Below are 26,111 nucleotides of genomic sequence, written 5' to 3'. Positions count from 1 at the left end.
CTCCCGAGGCCACTGGAGCCGCCGGATTCCGGCGCCAAGGAAAATCCCTGGAGCTGCCAGGCCGGGGCGGTGCCGGAGCCTCCGGAGCCGCTCCCGCCCCATCCATGAAAGGGCCCTTTGTGGGGCAGGACAGGGAGGGGCCCCCCGGCTCCTCACCCCCCATTCCCACACTCCCACCCTCTCCCTGCTTTTCCTGGGAAAAGGGAGGGGGGGGGAGCACCCCCGTGGCTGCTCCAGGCCTCGGTTTTCCCATGGATTCCCCCCTTCCCATATCCCTAAAAAGAGGAAAACACAACCCACACCCTCCTCCTGCTCTTCCCAGTAGGGAACGGGGAGGGCTCAAGGGCAGCCTGGGCCTTTCCTTAGGCCCCTTTTCCCCTCGGGAATGCCGGGAATTGCGGGAAGCAGCTCCTTCCAGGTGTGTTATCACCGGGACTCGCCCTTTTCTCCCGGAACATTCCATGATTTTTCACCCCCTTTTCCCCTCGGGAATGCCGGGAATTGCAGGAAGCAGCTCCTTCCAGGTGTGTTATCACCGGGATTGGCCCTTTTCTCCCGGAACATTCCACGATTTTTCGCCGAGCCCGTGCCGGTTTGGGCCCCTTGAGGGGGCCCTTTTCCCTGTTTTTCCCCTCTCCCAGAATTCCCGCTGCTCCAGGGTGTTGCCTGCACGGCACCAATTTAATGGGGATATGTACACCAGGATTATCCAGGGATTCCACCCCCCCAAACCCCATGGAATGCCCGGGTGGGAGGATCCACCTGGCGAATCCCGTGGAAAACTCAACCTCCTCCTTCCACCCCTCCCTCCAGAGGAGGATTCCAAGCGGGAACGCAGTGGGATTCCAGGGGGTTCGGGGGCGGGAATCAGAGCTGGATCTTCACCACCAGGTTCATCCAGGAGCCACCACCGAGCTCATCCCGATTTTTCCCTCCCCCCCCATCTATCACAGAGGGATCCCCCCCTCCGGTTTTCCCGGCGATTCCCAGCGGGAAGAGCAGAATTCCAGAGGCAGCAGCAGTTCCAGCAGGGCCCCGAGGGCACAGCCCAGCCCCTGGGGATCCCTTCCCCAAAATAAATACCACTGTCTCTGGGAAAAACCACGGGGCACAGGGGGCTGGAGGCCATCCCAGGGATCCGGCTGCTCCTTCCAGAGGGTGTCCCTGGCCCGGAGCCGGGAGGGAAGGGGCTCCCAGGCTGGTTTTTTTGGGATGTTTTTTTTGGCATTGGAGCGGCGGGGCCGGGCGGGAGCGGCTCCGCTCACATGAAGTCGTCGGAGTCGTTGCCATCCTGGGGAGGGGGGAAACAAAAAGAGGGAAAATCGGGATCACTGGGAATGTTAGAAGTGGGAAATGGTGGGTGGATCATCGCAGAATTCCCGTTTGTTCCCGTTCCTTGGATTTCACCCCAGGAAAGCAGAGCAAAGGGGGCCTGGGGTGGGTTGGGTGGGAGGGAACGCAAAGCTCGTCCCATTCCATGGGCAGGGACACTTCCCACTATCCCAGGGGATCCAACCCGGCCTGGGACACTGCCAGGGATCCAGGGGCAGCCACAGCTTCTCTGGGAATCCCAGCCCAGCCCCTCCCCACCCTCCCAGCCAGGAATCCCTTCCCAATCTCCCCCCCAAATCTCCCCTTTCCCACTGGGATCCATTCCCTGGGGCCTGGCATTCCAGGCCCTCATCCCCAGGCCCTCTCCAGCTCTCCTGGAGCCCCTTCAGGCTCTGGAATGTGCTCCAAGCTCTCCCGGGATCCTTCCCTTCTCCAGCCTGGCCATTCCCAGCTCTCCCAGCCTGGAGCCAGAGCCTGCCATTGGATCCATCCCCAGCCCAGCTCCTCCCTGGGAAGGAGTTCCGGGAACAAGGGGGTTCCCTGGGAATCTCGGCACTCAGGGAAGGGTCTCCCTTCCCCTTTCCTGCCTTTTCCATCCCCACATTCCAGAAAAACCCCTCTGAGTGGATCCTGAGTGTCCTTTATCCTGGAATCCTGGAATGGTTTGGGTGGGAAGGGCCCTTAAATCCCATCCCATTCCATGTTCAGGGACACCTCCCACTATCCCAGGTTGCTCCAAGTCCCATCCAACACTTCCAGGGATGGAGCATCCAGTTAATCCTCACCCTGAACCTCTTTTTTCCCTTGGGATGAAAGACCTGGGAGCACTTTATCCCTATTTCCTCAGCCCCACTGATCCCCAGTGTCCTCCCAGTTCCAAAGTCATTCCCAGTGGGATCACAGGCAGTGCTGTGCTGGGCAGGAGGCTGGAATTCCATCCCCGTCCCGGGGATTCCATGGGATCAGCAGCTCCCACTCACCTGGTTGGAGGACATGTTCTCTGCCTTCATCAGGGAGGAGTAGCTCCTGCCAGGAAAAATCCCACCGTTATCCCAAACCCGATCCCTTCAAAAGCCCCCAAAAGGGGCCATTTCGGGCTCAAAAATCCCACAATCCCAGAAATGCACACTTGTTTTCCTCCTGGAGCTCAGCCAGGGGGGATAATTAGTCGCTCACCTCGTCCTCCTCGCTAATTAAACCCGGGGCAGGGAGGTTCAGGGATGCCTGACTGCCTTTTCCAAGGTGTTTTTTTTCTCCAGGACCCACCGGCCCCGGAGGTGGGAAATCCCGGATTCCGGGAGCTGCAGCCCCTCCAATCCCCCTTCCCTGACCTCTCCAGGGGTTGGATCGCTCAGGAAATCCCCCATTTTCTTTTCAATCCCCCCTTTGATGCCCTTCAGGGACAAAGAGGAGCTCGGGGAAAGGTTCCAAGGGGAGTTTTTGGAGCGAGAAATCCCCGGGAACGAGGTCAGGGCGACATTCCAGCCCCTCCTCCCTCGTTCCCTGCTCCCAGGAGGGGGGGACTGAGGGCTTTAATTAACTGTTAACGAGCAGCAGGGATGGGAGAGGAAGGGATATTAATTAATAGGGATACTAAGGAAGAGGGATATTAATTAATAGGGATATTAATTAATAGGGATATTAAGGAAGAGGGATATCAAGGAAGAGGGATTTTAAGGAAGAGGGATATTAATGGAGAGGGATGTTAATAGGGAGAGATTTAAGGAAGAGGAATATTAAGGAAGAGGGATATCAAGGAAGAGGGATATCAATGGAGAAGGATATCAAGGAAGAGAGATGTTAAGGAAGAGGGATATTAATGAAGAAGGATATTAAGGAAGAGGGATATTAAGCCAGAGGGATATCAAGGAGGAGGGATTTAAGGAAGAGGGATATCAAGGAAGAGGGATTTAAGGAAGAGGGATTTAAGGAAGAGGGATTTAAGGAAGAGGGATTTAAGGAAGAGGGATTTAAGGAAGAGGGATATTAATGGAGAAGGATATTAAGGAAGAGGGCCATTTATTAAGGAAGAGGGACATTTATTAAGGCAGAGGGATATTAATGGAGAGGGATATTAAGGAAGATGGATATTTATCAAGGAAGAGGGATATTTATCAAGGAAGAGGGATATTTATCAAGGAAGAGGGATATTTATTAAGGAAGAGGGATATTAATGGAGAAGGACATTAAGGAAGAAGGATATTTATTAAGGAAGAGGGCCATTTATTAAGGAAGAGGGATTTAAGGAAGAGGGATATTTATCAAGGAAGAGGGATATTTATTAAGGAAAAGGGCCATTTATTAAGGAAGAGGGATATTTATTAAGGAAGAGGGATATTTATTAAGGAAGAGGGATATTAATGGAGAGGGATATTTATTAAGGAAGAGGGATATTTATTAAGGAAGAGGGATATTTATCATGGAAGAGGGATATTAATGGAGAAGGACATTAAGGAAGAAGGATATTTATTAACAAAGAGGGATATTTATTAAGGAAGAGGGATTTAAGGAAGAGGGATATTTATTAAGGAAGAGGGATATTTATTAAGGAAGAGGGATATTTATCAAGGAAGAGGGATATTTATCAAGGAAGAGGGATATTTATTAAGGAAGAGGGATATTTAGGAAGAGGGATTTAAGGAAGAGGGATATTAAGGAAGAGGGATTTAAGGAAAAGGGCCATTTATTAAGTTAGAGGGATGTTAACGGAGGCAGAGGCAGGCGCTGAGCTCCAGGGGAAGGCTCAGCGATTCCCAAAGCTCCCAGGGAGCTGGAAGTGGACCAGGGCAGTAATTCCCCAATTTCCTCAGGCTTCCAAAGGCTCTGGAACTGCCCAGCCCTCGGGCAGCGGCTGGAACGGCCGGGGTCGTTCCGGGAGCGCCGCGGGACAAAGGGAATCGCCGGGCCGTGGAGAACAGGGAGCAGCAGGGCCCGGTGACCCTCACCTCAGCTCCTCCAGCTCCTTCTTCTTCTTCAGCTCCTCCTTCTCCCTCCTCTTCATCTCCTGGATCTGGGCCTTCTTCTCGTTGCGCTCCTCCCGGTCCCGCGCCTCCCGCTCGGCCGCCAGGTCCGGGAACCGCTCCACCTTCGTCTTCTCCAGCCGGTTCAGGATCTCGTTCACCTTCTTCTCCACGGTCAGCACCTTCACCTGGGAGTCACAGAGGGAATCACAGAGGGAAACACGTTGGGAATCATGCTGGGAATGATGTTGGAATGGCGCCAGGATTTGGGGAGCGGCCCCGGCGCGGCTGCCCACCCGGCACGGGGCTGCATCCCACAGAATCACAGCCCCAGGAAAATCCCGGCCAAAAGGGCTGGATCCCATAAAAGCACAGCCTGGGGAAAATCCTGGCCAAAAGGGCTGGATCCCATAAAAGCACAGCCTCAGGAAAATCCCGGCCAAAAGGCTGGATCCCACAGAACCGGAGCCTGAGGAAAATCCCTGCCAAAAGGGCTGGATCCCACAAAACCAGAGCCTGGGGAGAATCCCTGCCAAAGGGTTGGATCCTGCAAAACCAGAGCCTGGGGAAAATCCTGGCAAAAGGGCCAGATCCTGGGGGAAATCCCCACAAAAGCAGAGCCTGAGGAAAATCCCCACAAAAGTAGAGCCTGAGGAAAATCCCCACAAAACCAGAGCCTGGGGAAAATCCCTGCCAAAAGGGCTGGATCCCACAAAAGCAAATCCTGAGGAAAATCCCTGCCAAAAGGGCTGGATCCCACAAAAGCAAATCCTGAGGAAAATCCCTGCCATGGGGCTGGATCCCACAAAACCAGAGCCTGAGGAAAATCCCTGCCAAAAGGGCTGGATCTCACAAAACCAGAGCCTGAGGAAAATCCCTGCCAAAAGGGCTGGATCTCACAGAACCAGAGCCTGGGGAAAATCCCTGTCACAGGGCTGGATCCCACAGAACCAGAGCCTGGGGAGAATCCCTGTCATGGGACTGGATCCCACAAAACCAGAGCCTGAGGAAAATCCCTGTCACAGGGATGGATCCCACAGAACCAGAGACTCAGGAAAATCCTGGCCAAAGGGCTGGATCCCACAAAACCAGAGCCTGGGGAGAATCCTGGCCAAAGGGCCAGAGCCTGAGGGAAATCCCCACAAAACCAGAGCCTGAGGAAAATCCCTGCAATGGGACTGGATCCCACAAAACCAGAGCCTCAGGAAAAGCCCCACAAACCCAAACCCTGAGGAAAATCCCTGTCACGGGGCTGGATCCCACAGAACCAGAGCCCGGGGAAAATCCCTGCAATGGGACTGGATCTCACAAACCCAGAGACTCAGGGAAATCCCTGCCACAGGGCCAGAGCCTAAGGAAAATTCTGGCCACAGGGCTGGATCCCACAGAACCAGAGCCTGGGGAGAATCCCTGTCATGGGACTGGATCCCACAAAACCAAACCCTGAGGAAAATCCCTGTCACAGGGATGGATCCCACAAAAGCAGAGCCTCAGGAAAATCCATGCCAATGGGCTGGATCCCACAGAACCAGAGCCCCAGGAAAATCCCTGCCATGGGGCTGGATCCCACAGAACCAGAGCCCCAGGAAAATCCCGGCCAAAAGGGCTGGATCCCATAAAAGCAGAGCCTGGGGAAAATCCTGGCCAAAGGGCTGGATCCCACAGAACCAGAGCCTGGGGAAAATCCTGGCCAAAGGGCCAGATCCTGAGGAAAATCCCCACAAAACCAGAGCCTGAGGAAAATCCCCGCAAAAGTAGAACCTGAGGAAAATCCCCGCAAAACCAGATCCTGAGGAAAATCCCTGCAACGGGACTGGATCCCACAAAACCAGAGCCTCAGGAAAATCCCTGTCATGGGGCTGGATCCCATAAAAGCACAGCCTCAGGAAAATCCCGGCCAAAAGGGCTGGATCCCACAGAACCAGAGCCTGGGGAGAATCCCTGTCATGGGACTGGATCCCACAAAACCAGAGCCTGAGGAAAATCCCTGTCACAGGGATGGATCCCACAAAAGCAGAGCCTCAGGAAAATCCTGGCCAAAGGGCTGGATCCCACAAAACCAGATCTTGGGGAAAATCCTGGCCAAAGGGCCAGAGCCTGAGGGAAATCCCCGCAAAAGCAGATCCTGAGGAAAATCCCTGCAATGGGACTGGATCCCACAAAACCAGATCCTGAGGAAAATCCCTGCCAAAAGGGCTGGATCCCACAAAACCAGAGCCTGGGGACAATCCCTGCCATGGGGCTGGATCCTGCAAAACCAGAGCCTGGGGAAAATCCTGGCAAAAGGGCCAGATCCTGGGGGAAATCCCCACAAAACCAGAGCCTGAGGAAAAGCCCCACAAAACTAGATCCTGAGGAAAATCCCTGCAATGGGACTGGATCCCACAGAACCAGAGCCTGAGGAAAATCCCTGTCATGGGACTGGATCCCACAAAACCAGAGCCTCAGGGAAATCCCCACAAAACCATATCCTGAGGAAAATCTCTGCCACAGGGCTGGATCCCACAAAACCAGAGCCTCAGGAAAATCCCTGTCACAGGGTGGAATCCCACAAAACCAAATCCTGAGGAAAATCCCTGTCATGGGACTGGATCCCATAAAACCAGATCCTGAGGAAAATACCTGCCAAAAGGGCTGGATCCCAACGAACCAGATCTTGGGGAAAATCCCTGCCATGGGACTGGATCCCACAAAACCAGAGCCTGAGGAAAATCCCCACAAACCCAAAACCTGAGGAAGATCTCCACAAACCCAGACCCTGAGGAAAATCCCTGCTAAAGGGCTGGATCCCACAAAACCAGAGCCTCAGGGAAATCCCTGCCGCAAGGGCTACATCCCACAAAACCAGAGCCTGGGGAAAATCCCTGCAATGGGACTGGATCCCACAAACCCAGAGCCTGAGGAAAATCCTGGCCAAAGGGCTGGACCACACAGAACCAGAGCCTGGGGAAAATCCCTGCCAAAAGGGCTGGATCCCACAAAACCAGAGCCTCAGGAAAATCCTGGCAAAAGGGCCAGATCCTGAGGAAAATCCCTGTCACGGGGCTGGATCCCACAAAACCAGAACCTCAGGGAAATCCCTGCCAAAGGGCTGGATCCCACAGAACCAGAGCCTGGAGAAAATCCCTGTCACGGGGCTGGTTCCCACAGAGCCAGAGCCTGAGGAAAATCCCTGCCAAAAGGCCAGATCCTGAGGGAAATTCTGGCCACAGGACTGGATCCCACAGAACCAGAGCCTGGGGAGAATCCCTGCCATGGGGCTGGATCCCACAAAACCAAATCCTGAGGGAAATCCCTGTCACAGGGCTGGATCCCACAAAATCATACAGTGAGGAATGTCCTCACAAACCCAAAACCTGAGGAAAATCCCCACAAACACAGACCCTGAGGAAAATCCCTGCCAAAAGGGCTGGATCCCATAAAACCAGAGCCTCAGGGAAATCCCTGCAATGGGACTGGATCCCACAGAACCACAGCCTCTAAAGAGATAAAACAAGTTACCTCCCTTTTTCCTTGTGTAAGATTTATAGTGAAGGGATTTTGTTTAGTTAGCTGGATAATAGCACCTTTCTTAAAAATTTATAACTTTGTATAGAGAACAAGCAAACATCTGCTGAATGTCTGACTTGACAATATATTATGGATGTTTATAGATAACACTCTTGTTAAGAAAAACATCTGTTAAATGTCTGACTTAACAATGTGTAATGTTTATGTATAATGAATAGTCATTAATTAGTTGGAAATAAATGTAGAACAAATGTCTCCTTTGGGTGTGACAGGTGTTAGGAGTTGTTGAACCCCCTCCATGATCACCCAGAGCTGGATTTGCTTTTATCACTTAATAAATTCTGATTGGAAATCAAGTGACTCTGGGTTTCTATTTCTCACGCTGCCAAAAGGGCCGGATCCCACAAAACCAAATCCTGAGGGAAATCCCTGTCACAGGACTGGATCTCACGAAATCATATAGTGAGGAAAGTCCCCACAAACCCAAAACCTGAGGAAAATCCCCACAAACCCAGACCCTGAGGAAAATCCTGGCCAAAAGGGCTGGATCCCATAAAACCAGAGCCTCAGGAAAATCCCCACAGAACCAGATCCTGAGGAAAATCCCTGTCACGGGACTGGATCCCACAGAACCAGAGCCTGAGGAAAATCCCTGCCAAAAGGACTGGATCCCACAAAACCAGAGCCTCAGGAAAATCCTGGCAAAAGGGCTGGATCCCACAAAACCAGAGCCTGGGGAAAATCCTGGCAAAAGGGCCAGATCCTGAGGGAAATCCCTACAAAACCAGAGCCTGAGGAAAATCCCTGTCACGGGACTGGATCCCACAAACCCAGAGCCTGAGGAAAAGCCCCACAAAACCAGATCCTGAGGAAAATCCCTGCCAAAAGGGCTGGATCCCACAAAACCAGAGCCTCAGGGAAATCCCTGCCACAAGGCCAGATCCTGAGGAAAAGCCCTGCCACGGGACTGGATCCCACAAAACCAGAGCCTGGGGAAAATCCCTGTCATGGGACTGGATCCCATAAAACCAGAGCCTGAGGAAAACCCCCGCCAGTCAGGTTGTGGAAGAGCATGGAGAGCCCCTCTCCCAGAACTTGGAATTATGGGGACAATAAGGAAAAGGATTCCTGAGGATATAATTCCATGGTCAACAGACAGGGATTGGGCTCTTTGGATACCAAAGGATCACGGGATGGGTTGGGTGGGAAGGGACCTTAAATCCCATCCCATTCCATGGGCAGGGACACTTCCCACTATCCCAGGGAATCCAGCCCGGCCTTGGACACTCCCAGGGATCCAGGGGCAGCCACAGCTTCTCTGGGAATTCCAGCCCAGCCCCTCCCCACCCTCCCAGCCAGGAATCCCTTCCCAATCTCCCCCCCAAATCTCCCCTTTCCCACTGGGATCCATTCCCTGGGGCCTGGCATTCCAGGCCCTCATCCCCAGTCCCTCTCCAGCTCTCCTGGAGCCCCTTCAGCCTCTGGAATGTGCTCCAAGCTCTCCCGGGATCCTTCCCTTCTCCAGCCTGGCCATTCCCAGCTCTCCCAGCCTGGAGCCAGAGCCTGCCATTGGATCCATCCCCAGCCCAGCTCCTCCCTGGGAAGGAGTTCCGGGAACAAGGGGGTTCCCTGGGAATCTCGGCACTCAGGGCAGGGTCTCCCTTCCCCTTTCCTGCCTTTTCCATCCCCCACATTTGTCACAGTTTGAAACTGGCCCCCCCTTGAGAGCTGGGGGGGGCTCAGAGGTGTTTGGGTGCCAGGGCAGAGTTCCCTGCAGAGCCAGTCACTGTCCATGTGGTTTGTTTCTGCTCAAAAATCACATGTCACAGCACGGGGAGCTGTTGGTAGTTCTGTCTGGGTTGTTTTGCTGTTGGTGTCTGCTGCAGGTAGGTGGACAAGGCCAGGCTGGGCTCCCTCTCTTCCTCCTGGAGGGGCAGAGGGGAGCCCTGTGACCCCCCCAGCTCAGCCCTTGGCTAGAGTTAGAGTCAGCATTTGGGGTGTGTGCTGTGAAGGGAGAGATTCACAGCCCCTGGGGTAAGAGGGAGCAGCCCAGCCCTTCTTTCCTGCCCCTGCAGCCGTGGGATGCTGGGGACAGTGCACAACTGACCCGAGCTGCCTGTGGCCAAGGCTGGGGGGCTTTTTTTTTCCACCCCTCTGCATTTAGGCTGGTGGGGGGTGGATTTTGAGGCTCAGCAATTGAGCAGAGCCAAGTGATAAAATCAGCTTGGTGCTTGGGAGAAGAATCCCAGGTGAAATGGGAGACAGGCCAAGAGAGGCTCGGGAGCTGCCACTGAAGCTGAGCTGGGGCAGCCAAAACCTGACTCAGAGGAATGAAGATTCCAGAGGATTCCAGAGGGAGAGATCACCAGCAGCAGGAGAGCAAGGACTCACAGCTATCCTGGACTTCATGAGGAGGAGAGACTACAAACAACTGCTGGAACTTGGTGAGGAGGGAGAGTTCAGGAGCCCAGAACACTCCCACAGCAAAAGACTGAGTTACACATCAGCCTTAAAGGCTGCTCCTGGACTAAAGTTAAAGGAGGGGCTGGAAAGGACTGACTGATAGCAATGTAATAGATATATATATATATATAGTTGCCTTTAGTTTGTACAGTGTTTGTTTGTGCAAATAAATGTATGTACTTCCCCCTTCCCCTGCAAGAAGCCTCTGGCCTCAAAGTGTTGGGATAAACTGTTGAGAAGGGGTTGGGGAAGCTTGGAAGTTGGATTTGAGGTCCCTAATGTGGCTCAAACTGCCAGATTGTAATATAAAAACCCCTCTCAGTGGATTCTGAGTGTCCTGTATCCTGGAATCCCGGAATGGGTTGGGTGGGAAGGGACGTTAAAGCTCATTTAACTCCCCCTGGATCAGGGGCACCTCCCTATCCAGGGAATTCCCTATCCCAGGGAATCCAACCTTGGGCACTGCCAGGGCTGGATAACGAGGAGTTCTCCAGGAATGCCCCAGGAATGCCCCCAGGAATGCCCCCAGGAATGCCCCAGGAATGCCCCAGGAACCAACACTCACGTCCTTCTGCCTGTGGAAGCCGATCTGCCCCACGTCCATGTCCGAGGTTTTCTTCAGGTTGCTCCAGGGGGTGTAAACGACGCTCACGTTGTTCATCTTGCACCCTGGGGGGGGGGAGAGCATCCCAGTCCCAAACATCCCTGATGGAATTCCTGCCTGTCCCAAACATCCCTGATGGAATTCCTGCCTGTCCCAAACATCTCTGATGGAATTCCTGCCTGTCCCAGACATCCCTGATGGAATTCCTGCCTGTCCCAAACATCCCTGATGGAATTTCTCCCTGTCCCAGAAATCCCTGATGGAATTCCTGCCTGTCCCAGAGATCCCTGATGGAATTCCTGCCTGTCCCAGACATCCCTGATGGAATTCCTGCCTGTCCCAAACATCCCTGATGGAATTTCTGTCTGTCCTAAATATCCCTGATGGAATTCCACCTTTTCCCAAACATCCCTGTGGAATTTCTCCATCCCTGTCCCAAACATCCCTGATGGAATTCCTGCCTGTCCCAGACATCCCTGATGGAATTCCTGCCTGTCCCAGAGATCCCTGATGGAATTCCTGCCTGTCCCAGACATCCCTGCTGGAATTCCTGCCTGTCCCAGAGATCCCTGCTGGAATTTTCTCCTGTCCCAAACATCCCTGTGGAATTTCTCCATCCCTGTCCCAAACATCCCTGATGGAATTTCACCTTTTCCCAAACATCCCTGTGGAATTTCTCCTTGTCTCAAACATCCCTGATGGAATTCCTGCCTGTCCCAAACATCTCTGATGGAATTCCTGCCTGTCCCAAACATCCCTGATGGAATTCCTGCCTGTCCCAAACATCCCTGATGGAATTTCTGCCTGTCCCAAACATCCCTGATGGAATTCCTGCCTGTCCCAGACATCCCTGTGGAATTCCTGCCTGTCCCAGACATCCCTGATGGAATTCCTGCCTGTCCCAGAGATCCCTGATGGAATTCCTGCCTGTCCCAGAGATCCCTGATGGAATTCCTGCCTGTCCCAAACATCCCTGATGGAATTCCTGCCTGTCCCAGACATCCCTGATGGAATTCCTGCCTGTCCCAAACATCCCTGTGGAATTCCTGCCTGTCCCAGACATCCCTGTGGAATTCCTGCCTGTCCCAGACATCCCTGATGGAATTCCTGCCTGTCCCAGAGATGCCTGATGGAATTCCTGCCTGTCCCAGACATCCCTGCTGGAATTCCTGCCTGTCCCAAACATCCCTGATGGAATTCCTGCCTGTCCCAAACATCCTTGATGGAATTCCTGCCTGTCCCAAACATCCCTGATGGAATTCCTGCCTGTCCCAGACATCCCTGATGGAATTCCTGCCTGTCCCAAACATCCCTGATGGAATTCCTGCCTGTCCCAGACATCCCTGATGGAATTCCTGCCTGTCCCAGACATCCCTGATGGAATTCCTGCCTGTCCCAGACATCCCTGATGGAATTCCTGCCTGTCCCAAACATCCCTGTGGAATTTCTCCATCCCTGTCCCAAACATCCCTGCTGGAATTCCTGCCTGTCCCAAACATCCCTCATGGAATTCCTGCCTGTCCCAGAGATCCCTGATGGAATTCCTGCCTGTCCCAAACATCCCTGATGGAATTTCTGCCTGTCCCAAACATCCCTGATGGAATTCCTGCCTGTCCCAGACATCCCTGATGGAATTCCTGCCTGTCCCAAACATCCCTGATGGAATTCCTGCCTGTCCCAAACATCCCTGAGGGAATTCCTGCCTGTCCCAAACATCCCTGCTGGAATTCCTGCCTGTCCCAAACATCCCTGCTGGAATTCCTGCCTGTCCCAGACATCCCTGTGGAATTCCTGCCTGTCCCAGACATCCCTGATGGAATTCCTGCCTGTCCCAGAGATCCCTGATGGAATTCCTGCCTGTCCCAGAGATCCCTGATGGAATTCCTGCCTGTCCCAGAGATCCCTGATGGAATTCCTGCCTGTCCCAAACATCCCTGATGGAATTCCTGCCTGTCCCAGACATCCCTGATGGAATTCCTGCCTGTCCCAGAGATCCCTGATGGAATTCCTGCCTGTCCCAAACATCCCTGATGGAATTCCTGCCTGTCCCAAACATCCCTGATGGAATTCCTGCCTGTCCCAAACATCCCTGCTGGAATTCCTGCCTGTCCCAGACATCCCTGATGGAATTCCTGCCTGTCCCAAACATCCCTGATGGAATTTCTCCCTGTTCCCAAACATCCCCGATGGAATTTCACCTTTTCCCAAACATCCCTGTGGAATTTCTCCCTCCCTGTCCCAGAAATCCCTGCTGGAATTTCTGCCTGTCCCAAACATCCCTGTTGGAATTTAAAATCCCTCTTCACAAGGAATTCTGAACAACATCTCCTTCCCTAAATCCCACGGGATTAACGGGGGAACGTCCCGGAATCGGATCCGGGATCCAAGAGTGGAAAGAGCCCCCCCTGGATTCCAGGCATTTCTTGGGAATGAGGATTACCTTGGATGCTGTTGGCCTTCACCAGGTGGGCACAGTCTATCAACACTTCCTTGGGAATGTCATCCACGGTCTGGCCCTGGGGGAGAGCAGGGAAAGGGCTGGGATCGGGATATCGGGATATCGGGATATGGGGATGGGCCTTCCATGGGAGGAGGGGCTGGGCTGGAATTCCCAGAGAAGCTGTGGCTGCCCCTGGATCCCTGGGAGTGTCCAAAGAAAAGCTGGAGCCACCTGGGACAGCGGGAGGTGTCCCTGAACATGGAATGGGATTGTCCTTAAGTTCCCTTCCCACCCAAACCATTCCAGGATTCCAGGATAAAGGACACTCAGAATCCACTCAGAGGGATTTTTCTGGAATGTGGGGATGGAAAAGGCAGGAAAGGGGAAGGGAGACCCTTCCCTGAGTGCCGAGATTCCCAGGGAACCCCCTTGTTCCCGGAACTCCTTCCCAGGGAGGAGCTGGGCTGGGGCTGGATCCAATGGCAGGCTCTGGCTCCAGGCTGGGAGAGCTGGGAATGGCCAGGCTGGAGAAGGGAAGGATCCCGGGAGAGCTTGGAGCACATTCCAGAGCCTGAAGGGGCTCCAGGAGAGCTGGAGAGGGACTGGGGATGAGGGCCTGGAATGCCAGGCCCCAGGGAATGGATCCCAGTGGGAAAGGGGAGATTTGGGGGGGAGATTGGGAAGGGATTCCTGGCTGGGAGGGTGGGGAGGGGCTGGGCTGGAATTCCCAGAGAAGCTGTGGCTGCCCCTGGATCCCTGGCAGTGTCCCAGGCCGGGCTGGATTCCCTGGGATAGTGGGAAGTGTCCCTGTTCCAGGTGGACCTGGATGAGCTTTGAGGTCCCTTCCCACCCAAACCATTCCCAGGTTCCACCCAAACCCCCCCAGGGCTGTGGCATTCCCGGGATGAGGATCCAACCCAACCCACTCCAGGATAAAGGACACTCAGAATCCACTCAGAGGGATTTTTATGGGACCTGGGGATGGAAAAGGCAGGAAAGGGGAAGGCAGACCCTTCCAGGCCGGGTTTGGAATTCCCAGGGAAGGGTTTTTCCTGGTGACCTATCCCAGATTTTACCTTGTGCAGCCGCAGGTACACGTGGGCAGAGGAGAGTTTATCCACGTGGAACCTGTGGGATGGGAAGCACATGGAACAGGGACTGCCAGGGAATATTCCTGTTCCTTGGGAGATGGAAAAAAACCAACCCCCTTTTCCCCCTCCCTTTCCCCTTTTTTTTTTTTTTATGGAAGTGCCAAAAAGCTCCTTTTCCCTCCCAAAATCCCCCACTCTGATCAAGACTCAGCCCTGCAAAATTCCAAGGAGCTGATCCCACTTCTCTTCCCAACTCTTCTCCACCTTTTCCCAGTCCAACCCCATTTTTCCCAGTCCAACCCCATTTTTCCCAGTTCAACCCCATTTTTCCCATAAAACCCCATTTTTTCCCAGTTCAACCCCATTTTTTTCCCAGTTCAACCCCATTTTTCCCATAAAACCCCATTTTTCCCAGTTCAACCCCATTTTTCCCAGTCCAACCCCATTTTTCCCAGTTCAACCCCATTTTTCCCATAAACCCCATTTTTCCCATAAAACCCCATTTTTCCCATAAAAGCCCATTTTTCCCAGTCCAACCCCATTTTTCCCATAAAACCCCATTTTTCCCATAAAACCCCATTTTTCCCAGTCCAACCCCATTTTTCCCAGTCCAACCCCATTTTTCCCAGTCCAACCACATTTTTCCCAGTTCAAACCCATTTTTCCCATAAATCCCCATTTTTCCCATAAAAACCCATTTTTCCCATAAAACCCCATTTTTCCCATAAAACCCCATTTTTCTGATAAAACCCCATTTTTCCCAGTTCAACCCCATTTTTCCCATAAAAGTCCATTTTTCCCATAAACCCCCATTTTTCCCATAAAACCCCATTTTTCCCAGTTCAACCCCATTTTTTCCCAGTTCAACCCCATTTTTTCCCATAAAACCCCATTTTTCCCATAAAACCCCATTTTTCCCAGTTCAACCCCATTTTTCCCAGTTCAACCCCATTTTTCCCATAAAACCCCATTTTTCCCAGTTCAACCCCATTTTTCCCAGTCCAACCCCATTTTTCCCAGTTCAACCCCATTTTTCCCATAAACCCCATTTTTCCCATAAAACCCCATTTTTCCCATAAAAGCCCATTTTTCCCAGTCCAACCCCATTTTTCCCATAAAACCCCATTTTTCCCATAAAACCCCATTTTTCCCAGTCCAACCCCATTTTTCCCAGTCCAACCACATTTTTCCCAGTCCAACCACATTTTTCCCAGTTCAAACCCATTTTTCCCATAAATCCCCATTTTTCCCATAAAAACCCATTTTTCCCATAAAACCCCATTTTTCCCATAAAACCCCATTTTTCTGATAAAACCCCATTTTTCCCAGTTCAACCCCATTTTTCCCATAAAAGTCCATTTTTCCCATAAACCCCCATTTTTCCCATAAAACCCCATTTTTCCCAGTTCAACCCCATTTTTTCCCAGTTCAACCCCATTTTTTCCCATAAAACCCCATTTTTCCCATAAAACCCCATTTTTCCCAGTTCAACCCCATTTTTCCCAGTTCAACCCCATTTTTCCCAGTTCAACCCCATTTTTCCCATAAAACCCCATTTTTCCCAGTTCAACCCCATTTTTCCCAGTCCAACCCCATTTTTCCCAGTTCAACCCCATTTTTCCCATAAACCCCATTTTTCCCATAAAACCCCATTTTTCCCATAAAAGCCCATTTTTCCCAGTCCAACCCCATTTTTCCCATAAAACCCCATTTTTCCCAGTTCAACCCCATTTTTCCCAGTTCAACCCCATTTTTCCCATAAAACCCCATTTTTCCCAGTTCAACCCCATTTTTCCCAGTCCAACCCCATTTTTCCCAGTTCAACCCCATTTTTCCCATAAACCCCATTTTTCCCATAAAACCCCATTTTTCCCATAAAAGCCCATTTTTCCCAGTCCAACCCCATTTTTCCCATAAAACCCCATTTTTCCCATAAAACCCTATTTTTCCCAGTCCAACCCCATTTTTCCCAGTCCAACCCCATTTTTCCCAGTCCAACCACATTTTTCCCAGTTCAAACCCATTTTTCCCATAAATCCCCATTTTTCCCATAAAAACCCATTTTTCCCATAAAACCCCATTTTTCCCATAAAACCCCATTTTTCTGATAAAACCCCATTTTTCCCAGTTCAACCCCATTTTTCCCATAAAAGTCCATTTTTCCCATAAACCCCCATTTTTCCCATAAAACCCCATTTTTCCCAGTTCAACCCCATTTTTTCCCAGTTCAACCCCATTTTTTCCCATAAAACCCCATTTTTCCCATAAAACCCCATTTTTCCCAGTTCAACCCCATTTTTCCCAGTTCAACCCCATTTTTCCCATAAAACCCCATTTTTCCCAGTTCAACCCCATTTTTCCCATAAAACCCCGTTTTTCCCATAAACCCCATTTTTCCCAGTTCAACCCCATTTTTCCCATAAACCCCATTTTTCCCCATAAAACCCCATTTTCCCCATAAAACCCCATTCTTCCCATAAAACCCCATTTTTCCCAGTTCAACCCCATTTTTCCCATAAAACCCCATTTTTCCCATAAAAGCCCATTTTTCCCAGTCCAACCCCATTTTTCCCATAAACCCCCATTTTTCCCAGTTTAACCCCATTTTTCCCATAAACCCCATTTTTTCCCATAAACCCCCATTTTTCCCATAAAACCCCATTTTTCCCATAAACCCCCATTTTTCCCATAAAACCCCATTTTTCCCATAAAACCCCATTTTTCCCCATAAACCCCATTTTTTCCCAGCAGGAATTTTTCCCTCCCTGCTCCAGCCCAGGAAAACCCCCAGGAATCCCGAGGAATTCCCACTGCCACTTCCTGAGCCTCCCAGCCCAATCCCACGGGATCCATCCCACAGGGAATTCCATCTGAGAGGTGCCAGACACCCCCGGGAGGAGAATTCCCGGGGTTTCTTTGGGAAGAGAATTCCCGGGGTTTCTTTGGGAGGAGAATTCCCGGGGTTTCTTTGGGAGGAGAATTCCCGGGGTTTCTTTGGGAGGAGAATTCCCGGGGTTTCTTTGGGAGGAGAATTCCTGGGGTTTCTTTGGGAGAGGATGTGGCAAAATTGTTTGATGTGGCTTCGGGATACCAAAAAAACCAGGGATTGTGTCAGTGTGGGAAAGGGGGGAAAGGGATGGGAAAGGGGGGAAAAGGGGGTGGGAAAGGGGGTGGGAAAGGAGGGAAAAAAAGGTGGGAAAGGAGGGGAAAAGGGAATGGGAAAGGAGGGGAAAAGGGGGGGGAAGGGGTGGGAAAAGGGGGAAAAAAGAAGAGGGAAAGGGAGGGGGAAAGAGGGGGGAAAAGGAAATGGAAAGGGGGGAAAGGAGAGGGAAAGGGGGAGAAAAGGGGGAAAAAGGGATGGGAAAGGGGGGGGAAGGAGAGGGAAAGGAGGGGAAAAGGGAATGGGAAAGGAGGGAAAAAGAGGGAAAAGGGAGAGGAAATGGAAAGGGGGGAAAAGGGAAGGAAAGGGGGAAAGAGGGGTGGGTGGGAAAGGGGGGAAAAAAGGAGAGGGAAAGGGAGGGGAAAGGGAAAGGGAAAAGGGAGAGGGAAAAGGGAATGGGAAAAGAGGGAAAGAGGGGGAAAAAGAGGGAAAGAGGGGGGAAAAGAGGGAAAGAGGGGGGAAAAGAGGGAAAGAGGGGGGAAAAGAGGGAAAGAGGGGGGAAAAGAGGGAAAGAGGGGGGAAAAGAGGGAAAGAGGGGGGAAAAGAGGGAAAGAGGGGGGAAAAGAGGGAAAGAGGGGGAAAAAGAGGGAAAGTGGGGGAAAGGGAAGGAAAGGGACAGGGAAGGGGGAGGGAAAATGGAGAGGGAAAATGGAGAGGGAAAAGGGAGAAGGAAAAGGGAGAGGGAAAAGGGAGAGGGAAAAGGGAGAGGGAAAAGGGAGAGGGAAAAGGGAGAGGGAAAAGGGAGAGGGAAAAGGGAGAGGGAAAAGGGAGAGGGAAAAGGGAGAGGGAAAAGGGAGAGGGGAAAAAAGGAGAGGGGAAAAAAGGAGAGGGGAAAAAAGGAGAGGGAAAAGGGGGGAAAAAAGGAGAGGGAAGGGGGGAAAGGGAGGAAAGGGGGGAAGGGAAGAAAAAGGGGAGGGAAGGGTGAAAAAGGATGGGAGAAGATGATTGGGATGGTTCAGGAAACCCGAGGCTGAATCCCAAGGTCATCCCTAAATAAAGGCAGGGCCATGAATTATTCAGGAACGGGATGAACCTGAGCCAGGACAGGAATGTGATCCAGGGGCAGGAAAGGCTTCCCAGCTCAAGGACAGGCTGTTCTGCTGGAACAGGGAAAATATTCCCTGGGAAAGGGATATTGGAGTGCCCAGGGCTGGGAAAACATCCCCGGGGAGCCTGGAGAGGGGAAGGATCCAGGGAGAGCCTGGAGAACATTCCAGAGCCCAAAGGGGCTCCAGGAGAGCTGGAGAGGGACTGGGGATGAGGGCCTGGAATGCCAGGCCCCAGGGAATGGATCCCAGTGGGAAAGGGGAGATTTGGGGGGGAGATTGGGAAGGGATTCCTGGCTGGGAGGGTGGGGAGGGGCTGGGCTGGAATTCCCAGAGAAGCTGTGGCTGCCCCTGGATCCCTGGCAGTGTCCAAGGCTGGGTTGGATCCCCTGGGATAGTGGGAGGTGTCCCTGCCCATGGAATGGGATGGGATTTGAGGGCCCTTCCCACCCAAACCAGTCTGGGATTTGGGATGGTTTGAGGGTGGGAAAAGTGTTTTTATTCCTGGCATCTGTGAGGGAGCCTTGGGAGTTTCCTTTTTCCTTCCCAGCATGGATGGAGGAATGTTTGGAGAGTCTGAGGTGATGGATTCACCTGGACAGTGATGGACTGGGAGGGGTTCTGGGATCCTCAATCCAAGACATGGAAGGGGCTGGAGCAGGGAACGGAGCTGGGAAGGGGCTGGAGAACAGGGAATGGCTGAGGGAGCTGGGAAGGGGCTGGAAATCTGGGAATGGCTGAGGGAGCTGGAGGGGCTCATCCCAGAGAAAAGAGGGATCAGGAGGGACCTTTTCCCACCCCACAACTCCCTGCCAGGGGTCCCCAATTCCCAGGGAACGAGGGACAGGAGGAGAGGGAACGGCCTCCAGCTGGGCCAGGGGAGGGGCAGGTGGGATATTGGGAACAATTCCCACATGGAAAGGGCTGTCAGGCCCTGGAATGAACTTCCCAGGGCAGGGCTGGAGTCGCCATTCCCAGAGGGATTTCAGATCCCTGTGGATGTGGCCCTTGGGGACACGGGGCAGGGGTGGGAATGGTTGGATTCCTTGATCCCAGAGGGATTTTCCAACCTGACCCATCCCTAAGGATCCTGTGCCATCCTGGCACTGTCCCAGCTCTCCACAATTCCCTGGAAGTTCATTCCAGGAGGTCCCCAATTCCCAGGGAACGAGGGACAGGAGGAGAGGGAACAACCTCCAACATCCCTCCAGGCTCAGCTGGGATATTGGGAACAATTCCCCCATGGAAAGGGCTGTCCCAGGGCAGGCTCAGCTGGGATACTGGGAACAATTCCCACATGGAAAGGGCTGTGCCAGGGCAGGCTCAGCTGGGATATTGGGAACAATTCCCACATGGAAAGGGCTGTCCCAGGGCAGGCTCAGCTGGGATATTGGGAACAATTCCCACATGGAAAGGGCTTTTCCAGCCCTGGCAGTGGTTGATTCCCCGAGGGTGAGCACGGGAAGGGTGTTTTTCCAGGGATTCCCAGCACCCACCAGATGTCCTCAGGCCATCCATACTTGATGAGATCCTCGTCTGTGGGAAGGGAAAAACATCCATCAGGGAATTCCAGGAGCTCCAAGCCCACATTCCCAACTCCCTCCCCACCCAGAATCTCCCGCTCTGGGACACCCAGGGGATGAAAACAGTGGGCAGAAAACAGGAGAGGATGGAAAACTTAGGGAAACACTCACTGGAAAAATACAGGTTGAGCAGGAAAAGGTTGAGGAAAAATCACCAGACCACGAAAAAAATGGGATTTTTCTCCCCAAAAGGTGGGTTTTCCCCCAGTAAATTTAATTTTGACCCATATCCCAAGGTATTTTTGCTGCCCAAAGGGTTTCCCACATGGATTTATCCCAAGGAAAGTGGGTTTCAGTCCACAGGAGGGCCAGGTTTTCCAGGGAATTCCGGGAGCTCCAACCCCACATTCCCAACTCCTTCCCTGGCTGGAATCACCCATGGGATGAAAACAGTGGGCAGAAAACAGGAGAGGATGGAAAACTTATGGAAACACTCGTTGGAGAGAGGGGAAAAAACATGGATGGAGCAGGAAAAGGTTGAGGAAAAATCACCAGACCACAAAAAAATGGGATTTTTCTCTCCAAAAGGTGGTTTTTTCCCCCAGTAAATTTAATTTTGATCCATATCCAAAGGTATTTTTGCTGCCCAAAGGGTTTCCCACATGGATTTATCCCAAGGAAAGTGGGTTTCAGTCCACAGGAGGGCCAGGTTTTCCAGGGAATTCCGGGAGCTCCCACCCCACATTCCCAGCTCCTTCCCTGGCTGGAATCACCCATGGGATGAAAACAGTGGGCAAAAAAACAGGAGAGGATGGAAAACTTAGGGAAACACTCATTGGAGAGAGGGGAAAAAACATGGATGGAGCAGGAAAATGTTGAGGAAAAATCACCAGACCACAAAAAAATGGGATTTTTCTCCCCAAAAGGTGTTTTTTCCCCCAGTAAATTTAATTTTGATCCATATCCCAAGGTATTTTTGCTTCCCAAAGGGTTTCCCACACGGATTTATCCCAAGGAAAGCGGGTTTCAGTCCAGAGAAGGGCCAGGTTTTCCAGGGAATTCCAGGAGCTCCCACCCCACATTCCCAGCTCCTTCCCTGGCTGGAATCTCCCGCTCTGGGACACCCAGGGGATGAAAACAGTGGGCAGAAAACAGGAGAGGATGGAAAACTTAGGGAAACACTCATTGGAGAGAGGGGAAAAAACATGGATGGAGCAGGAAAAGGTTGAGGAAAAATCACCAGACCACGAAAAAAATGGGATTTTTCTCTCCAAAAGGTGGTTTTTCCCCCCAGTAAATTTAATTTTGATCCATATCCAAAGGTATTTTTGCTTCCCAAAGGGTTTCCCACGTGGATTTATCCCAAGGAAAGCGGGTTCCAGTCCAGAGAAGGGCCAGGTTTTCCAGGGAATTCCGGGAGCTCCCACCCCACATTCCCAGCTCCTTCCCTGGCTGGAATCACCCATGGGATGAAAACAGTGGGCAAAAAAACAGGAGAGGATGGAAAACTTATGGAAACACTCGTTGGAGAGAGGGGAAAAAACACGGATTGAGCAGGAAAAGGTTGAGGAAAAATCACCAGACCACAAAAAAATGGGATTTTTCTCTCCAAAAGGTGTTTTTTCCCCCCAGTAAATTAAATTTTGACCCGGATCCCAAAGTATTTTTGTTTCCCAAAGGGTTTCCCACGTGGATTTATCCCAAGGAAAGTGGGTTTCAGTCCACAGGAGGGCCAGGTTTTCCAGGGAATTCCGGGAGCTCCAACCCCACATTCCCAACTCCTTCTCCACCTGGAATCTCCCGCTCTGGGACACCCAGGGGATGAAAACAGTGGGCAGAAAACAGGAGAGGATGGAAAACTTAGGGAAACACTCGTTGGAGAGAGGGGAAAAAACATGGATGGAGCAGGAAAATGTTGAGGAAAAATCACCAGACCACAAAAAAATGGGATTTTTCTCTCCAAAAGGTGTTTTTTCCCCCAGTAAATTTAATTTTGATCCATATCCAAAGGTATTTTTGCTGCCCAAAGGGTTTCCCACACGGATTTATCCCAAGGAAAGCGGGTTTCAGTCCACAGGAGGGCCAGGTTTTCCAACAATACATTGAATTAACACACCCAAAATGTCCCAAAATGTCCCAAAACCCCCCTCCCAACGGAATTCCAGGCACTCACTCTCCTGAAATCCCCCCAAAACCCCCCTCCCAAGGGAATTCCAGGGAATTCCAGGCACTCACTCTCGTACTTGTCCTTTCCCATGTAAATGGTGTACACGGAGGGAACGGCTGAGGGAGGGAAAGAAGGGAAAAAAGGGTTAAAAAGGGCCCAAAAAATCGGGATAAACCCCCCAAAAAACCCCACTCCTACCATGGGATCCCGAGGAAAACCATCCCATCCCTCCCCCTTCCCTCCTGGAGGGGGTAAAGGAGGTTTTTTTCCCCCCATTTCTCCCAGTTTTTCTGCCCCAGATTCTTCCCTGCAGTTTGGGAAGCGCCTTTCCCGTGGATTTGTGGGAAAAACCCCCTCAGTGGTTCTAATTCTCCCTCTTTAATTGGTGCTGTTAATTAAGGAAGGCTGACAGCACATCCCAGCCTGGAATTAACTCCTTCCCTGCTTCCCAAAACTTCCCAAATCCAACAGAATCCAACACAGATCCCAAAATTTCTCCTGTCCCAGCCCTTCTCCTTGGAGTGTTTTTAATTAAAAATCCCCCAAACCAGCAGCAAAAAGCCCCCCCAAAAAAGCTGTTTAATTTATTAAGGGCTCCATGGACAACGGGAATGGGAAGATATCCAAGGATCAGAGGGAAAAATTGGGATAAATCCACCCTGGATACGCAGGAAAGGGCCCGTGTATGAGGTGAGAAACCCCTGGAATAACTACAATTTTAAATTGAAGGAGGTTATTCCCATAATTAGGGGAGTCACCCATGGGACCCTTTTCCTTGAGGAATTCCATCCCTGAGCCAGAGGAAAGTGATGGTGTAAAATTCCAGCTGGTGGGATAAAAGGGGAAGGGGTAAAAAAAAAAAAACCCACAGTGAAAGGTTCTGCAGGGGGGGTTTCACTGGGAAAATGAGGGGAGGGGAAACCAAAAAGGTGATGGATCAGCCCATGGATTTCTGGGTGCTCCAAGGGCTGGATCCAGGCTGGGAAAGACCTTGGAGAACATTCCAGAGCCTGAAGGGGCTCCAGGAGAGCTGGAGAGGGACTGGGGACAAGGGATGCAGGGACAGGACACAGGGAATGGATCCCAGTGGGAAAAGGGAGATTTGGAGAAGGGATTTGGAGATTGGGAAGGGATTCCTGGCTGGGAGGGTGGGGAGGGGCTGGGCTGGAATTCCCAGAGAAGCTGTGGCTGCCCCTGGATCCCTGGCAGTGTCCAAGGAAAGGCTGGAGCCACCTGGGATAGCAGGAGGTGTCCCTGAACATGGAATGGGATGATCCTTAAGGGCCCTTCCCATCTAAACCATTCCAGGATTCCAGGATAAAGGACACTCACAATCCATTCAGAGGGGTTTTTCTGGAATGTGGGGATGGAAAAGGCAGGAAAGGGGAAGGGAGACCCTGCCCTGAGTGCCGAGATTCCCAGGGAACCCCCTTGTTCCCGGAACTCCTTCCCAGGGAGGAGCTGGGCTGGGGATGGATCCAATGGCAGGCTCTGGCTCCAGGCTGGGAGAGCTGGGAATGGCCAGGCTGGAGAAGGGAAGGATCCCGGGAGAGCTTGGAGCACATTCCAGAGGCTGAAGGGGCTCCAGGAGAGCTGGAGAGGGACTGGGGATGAGGGCCTGGAATGCCAGGCCCCAGGGAATGGATCCCAGTGGGAAAGGGGAGATTTGGGGGGGAGATTGGGAAGGGATTCCTGGCTGGGAGGGTGGGGAGGGGCTGGGCTGGAATTCCCAGAGAAGCTGTGGCTGCCCCTGGATCCCTGGCAGTGTCCCGGGCCGGGTTGGATTCCCTGGAACACCCCACCGTGTCCGGTGTCAGGTGTCCGGTGGGTGGGACCGGATGAATTCCACGGCCCTTCCCACCCGACGCGCGCTCCGCGCTCCTCAAACCCCCCGCCGCTCCCGCCCCCGCTGCCGCCGCGCCCCCTCACCGCCGGAGGTGAAGTAGAACACCATCGTGGCCGCCGCTGGAGCTCCCGGGGCTCTCCGGAGCTCCCGGACCGCCCTTTTCCCTCCCGCTCCCGGCGCTCCGCCGGCTCCGCCTGAGGGAGGGGGCTCGGGCGGGGGGGCGTGGCCTCGCTCGGCGCATGCGCCCGCGCATGCGCAGTGGGGGCGCTGAGGCCGCAAAAGCGGCCTGCGCGTGCGCCGAGGGCGCCGCGCATGCGCAGTGAGGGCGGCGAGGCAGCAACGGGGGGCTGCGCGTGCGCCGAGGGCGACGACTGGGCGCCGCGCATGCGCGATGAGGGAGGCGACGCCGCAAAGGGACCCTGTGCGTGCGCCGAGGGCGCCGAAGGAGCGCCGCGCATGCGCGGTGAGGGCGCCGAGGCCGGGAGGGCCCGTCCTTTGCCCTTTTCCGGTTTTGCCTTTTCCCCTTTTTTTTTCCCCTTTCTCCCTTTTTCTCTCCCCCCTTCCTGCTTTCTTTACCCTTTCCTGTCCCCCTCTTTCTTTTCCTTCCCTTTTCTTTCCAATCTTTTTCTCCTTTACCGTTTCTCTTCCCTCCTTCCTTTTTTTCCCCTCAGCTACCCCCTTTTCCCTTTCCCCCTGTTTTCTTCTCTTTTCCTTTTCTCTTTCCTTTAACCCTTTTTCCTTTCCTTCCCTTCCCATTTCCCTCTTTCTTTCCCTTTTCCCCCCTTTCTTTTTGCCTTTTTTGCACTTTTCCTCCCTTCCCCCCTTTTTCTTTTCCCCTTTTTCTTCCCCCTTTTTTCTTTTGCATTTCTGCTTTTTCCTTTCCTTTCCTTTCCCCCTTTTTCCCCTTTTGTGGTAAACTGAGAAAATGATTCGGGCTAATTAAAAGAAAACACTGTAAGGTCAATATGACCTGGAGAGAGAAAAGAAAAACAAATCGTAAAACTTAATTGGGCCCCTGTGAAGAGATAAAACAAGTTACCTCCCTTTTACCTTGTGTAAGATTTATAGTGAAGGAATTTTGTTTAGTTAGCTGGATAATAGCACCTTTCTTAAAAATTTATAACTTTGTATAGATAACAAGCAAACATCTGCTGAATGTCTGACTTGGCAATATATTATGGATACTTATAGATAATATTCTTGTCTAAGAAAAAAACATCTGTTGAATGTATGACTTAACAATGTGTACTGTTTATGTATAATGAATATTCATTAATTAGTTGGAAATAAATGTAGAACAACTGTCTCCTTTGGGTGTGACAGGCATTGGGAGCTGTTGAACCCCCCTCCCTGATCACCCAGAGCTGGATTTGCTTTTATCATATAATAAATTCTAATTCCCCTTTCTTTCCCTTTTCTCTTGCTCCTTTCCCATTCCTTTTCTGCTTTTTCCTTTCCCCCTTTTTTCCTTTTCTTTTCCCCTTCCCCCCTTTTGAATTCTCCCGTTTTCCTTTCCTCCTTTTTTTCCCCTTTCCCTTTTGTCTTTCCTTTTCCTTTCCCCACTTTTTTCCTGGCTATCCCCCTATTGTTCCCTTTCCTCTTTCTTTTTACCTTTCCCTTTTTTTCTTTTCTTTCCCCTTTCCCCCTTTTTTCCCCTTTCCTTTCTCTTTTTCCCCTTCTTTCTTTCCCCCCGTATTTCCTCCCTTTTTTGTCTTTCCTTTCCTTTTGTTTCACTTTCCTTTCCCCCTTTTCCCTTTATTTTCCTTTCCTTCCCCTTTTTCCTTGGCTGCCCCACGCCTGGAAGTGTGCAAGGCCAGCTTGGATTCCCTTGGAGCACCCTGATCTACTGGAAGGTGTCCCTGTCCATGGCAGGGGGGCTGAAATGAGATGATCCTTAAAATCCCTTCCCACCCAAACCATCCCGTTCCCAAGGCACTCCCAAGGAATTCTCCTTAATTCCCGAATATCC

The 26,111-nt window shown here is 52.0% G+C and overlaps 1 protein-coding gene and 1 long non-coding RNA gene across 4 annotated transcripts; one reads left to right on the top strand and one right to left on the bottom strand.

The window, feature by feature from the left end:
• Nucleotides 1–653: 653 nt before the first annotated feature.
• Nucleotides 654–24,375, bottom strand: CCDC25 (coiled-coil domain containing 25). 2 transcript variants are annotated; one of them, XM_051775466.1, is made up of 9 exons: nt 24,226–24,375; nt 22,365–22,412; nt 20,103–20,142; nt 14,386–14,437; nt 13,310–13,385; nt 10,831–10,986; nt 4,278–4,480; nt 2,313–2,358; nt 654–1,291 (listed from the first exon to the last, which is right to left on the bottom strand). In XM_051775466.1, the coding sequence occupies exons 1-9, from the start codon at nt 24,248–24,250 to the stop codon at nt 948–950; spliced, it is 990 nt and encodes a 329-aa protein (XP_051631426.1). In that variant the 5' UTR covers nt 24,251–24,375; the 3' UTR covers nt 654–947. The 2 variants fall into 2 exon arrangements, with proteins under 2 accessions (XP_051631426.1, XP_051631428.1); XM_051775468.1 differs by having other exon boundaries at nt 1,134–1,291; nt 10,831–10,934.
• LOC127464990 (uncharacterized) lies at nt 20,554–22,348 on the top strand. Of its 2 annotated transcripts, none has more exons than XR_007901793.1 (3): nt 20,554–20,717; nt 21,407–21,527; nt 22,216–22,348. It is a non-coding gene; the product is annotated as an uncharacterized LOC127464990 (long non-coding RNA). The 2 variants fall into 2 exon arrangements; XR_007901794.1 differs by lacking the exon at nt 22,216–22,348 and adding an exon at nt 21,866–22,082.
• Nucleotides 24,376–26,111: the final 1,736 nt, after the last annotated feature.

This window comes from Manacus candei, unplaced genomic scaffold (genome assembly GCF_025592945.1).
Source record: "Manacus candei isolate 608988 ecotype Guabito, Panama unplaced genomic scaffold, ASM2559294v1 h1tg000300l, whole genome shotgun sequence".
Taxonomy (NCBI): Eukaryota; Metazoa; Chordata; class Aves; order Passeriformes; family Pipridae; genus Manacus; species Manacus candei.
Note: the sequence above shows the minus strand (reverse complement) of the source record. Positions and strands in the feature narration are given on the sequence as shown.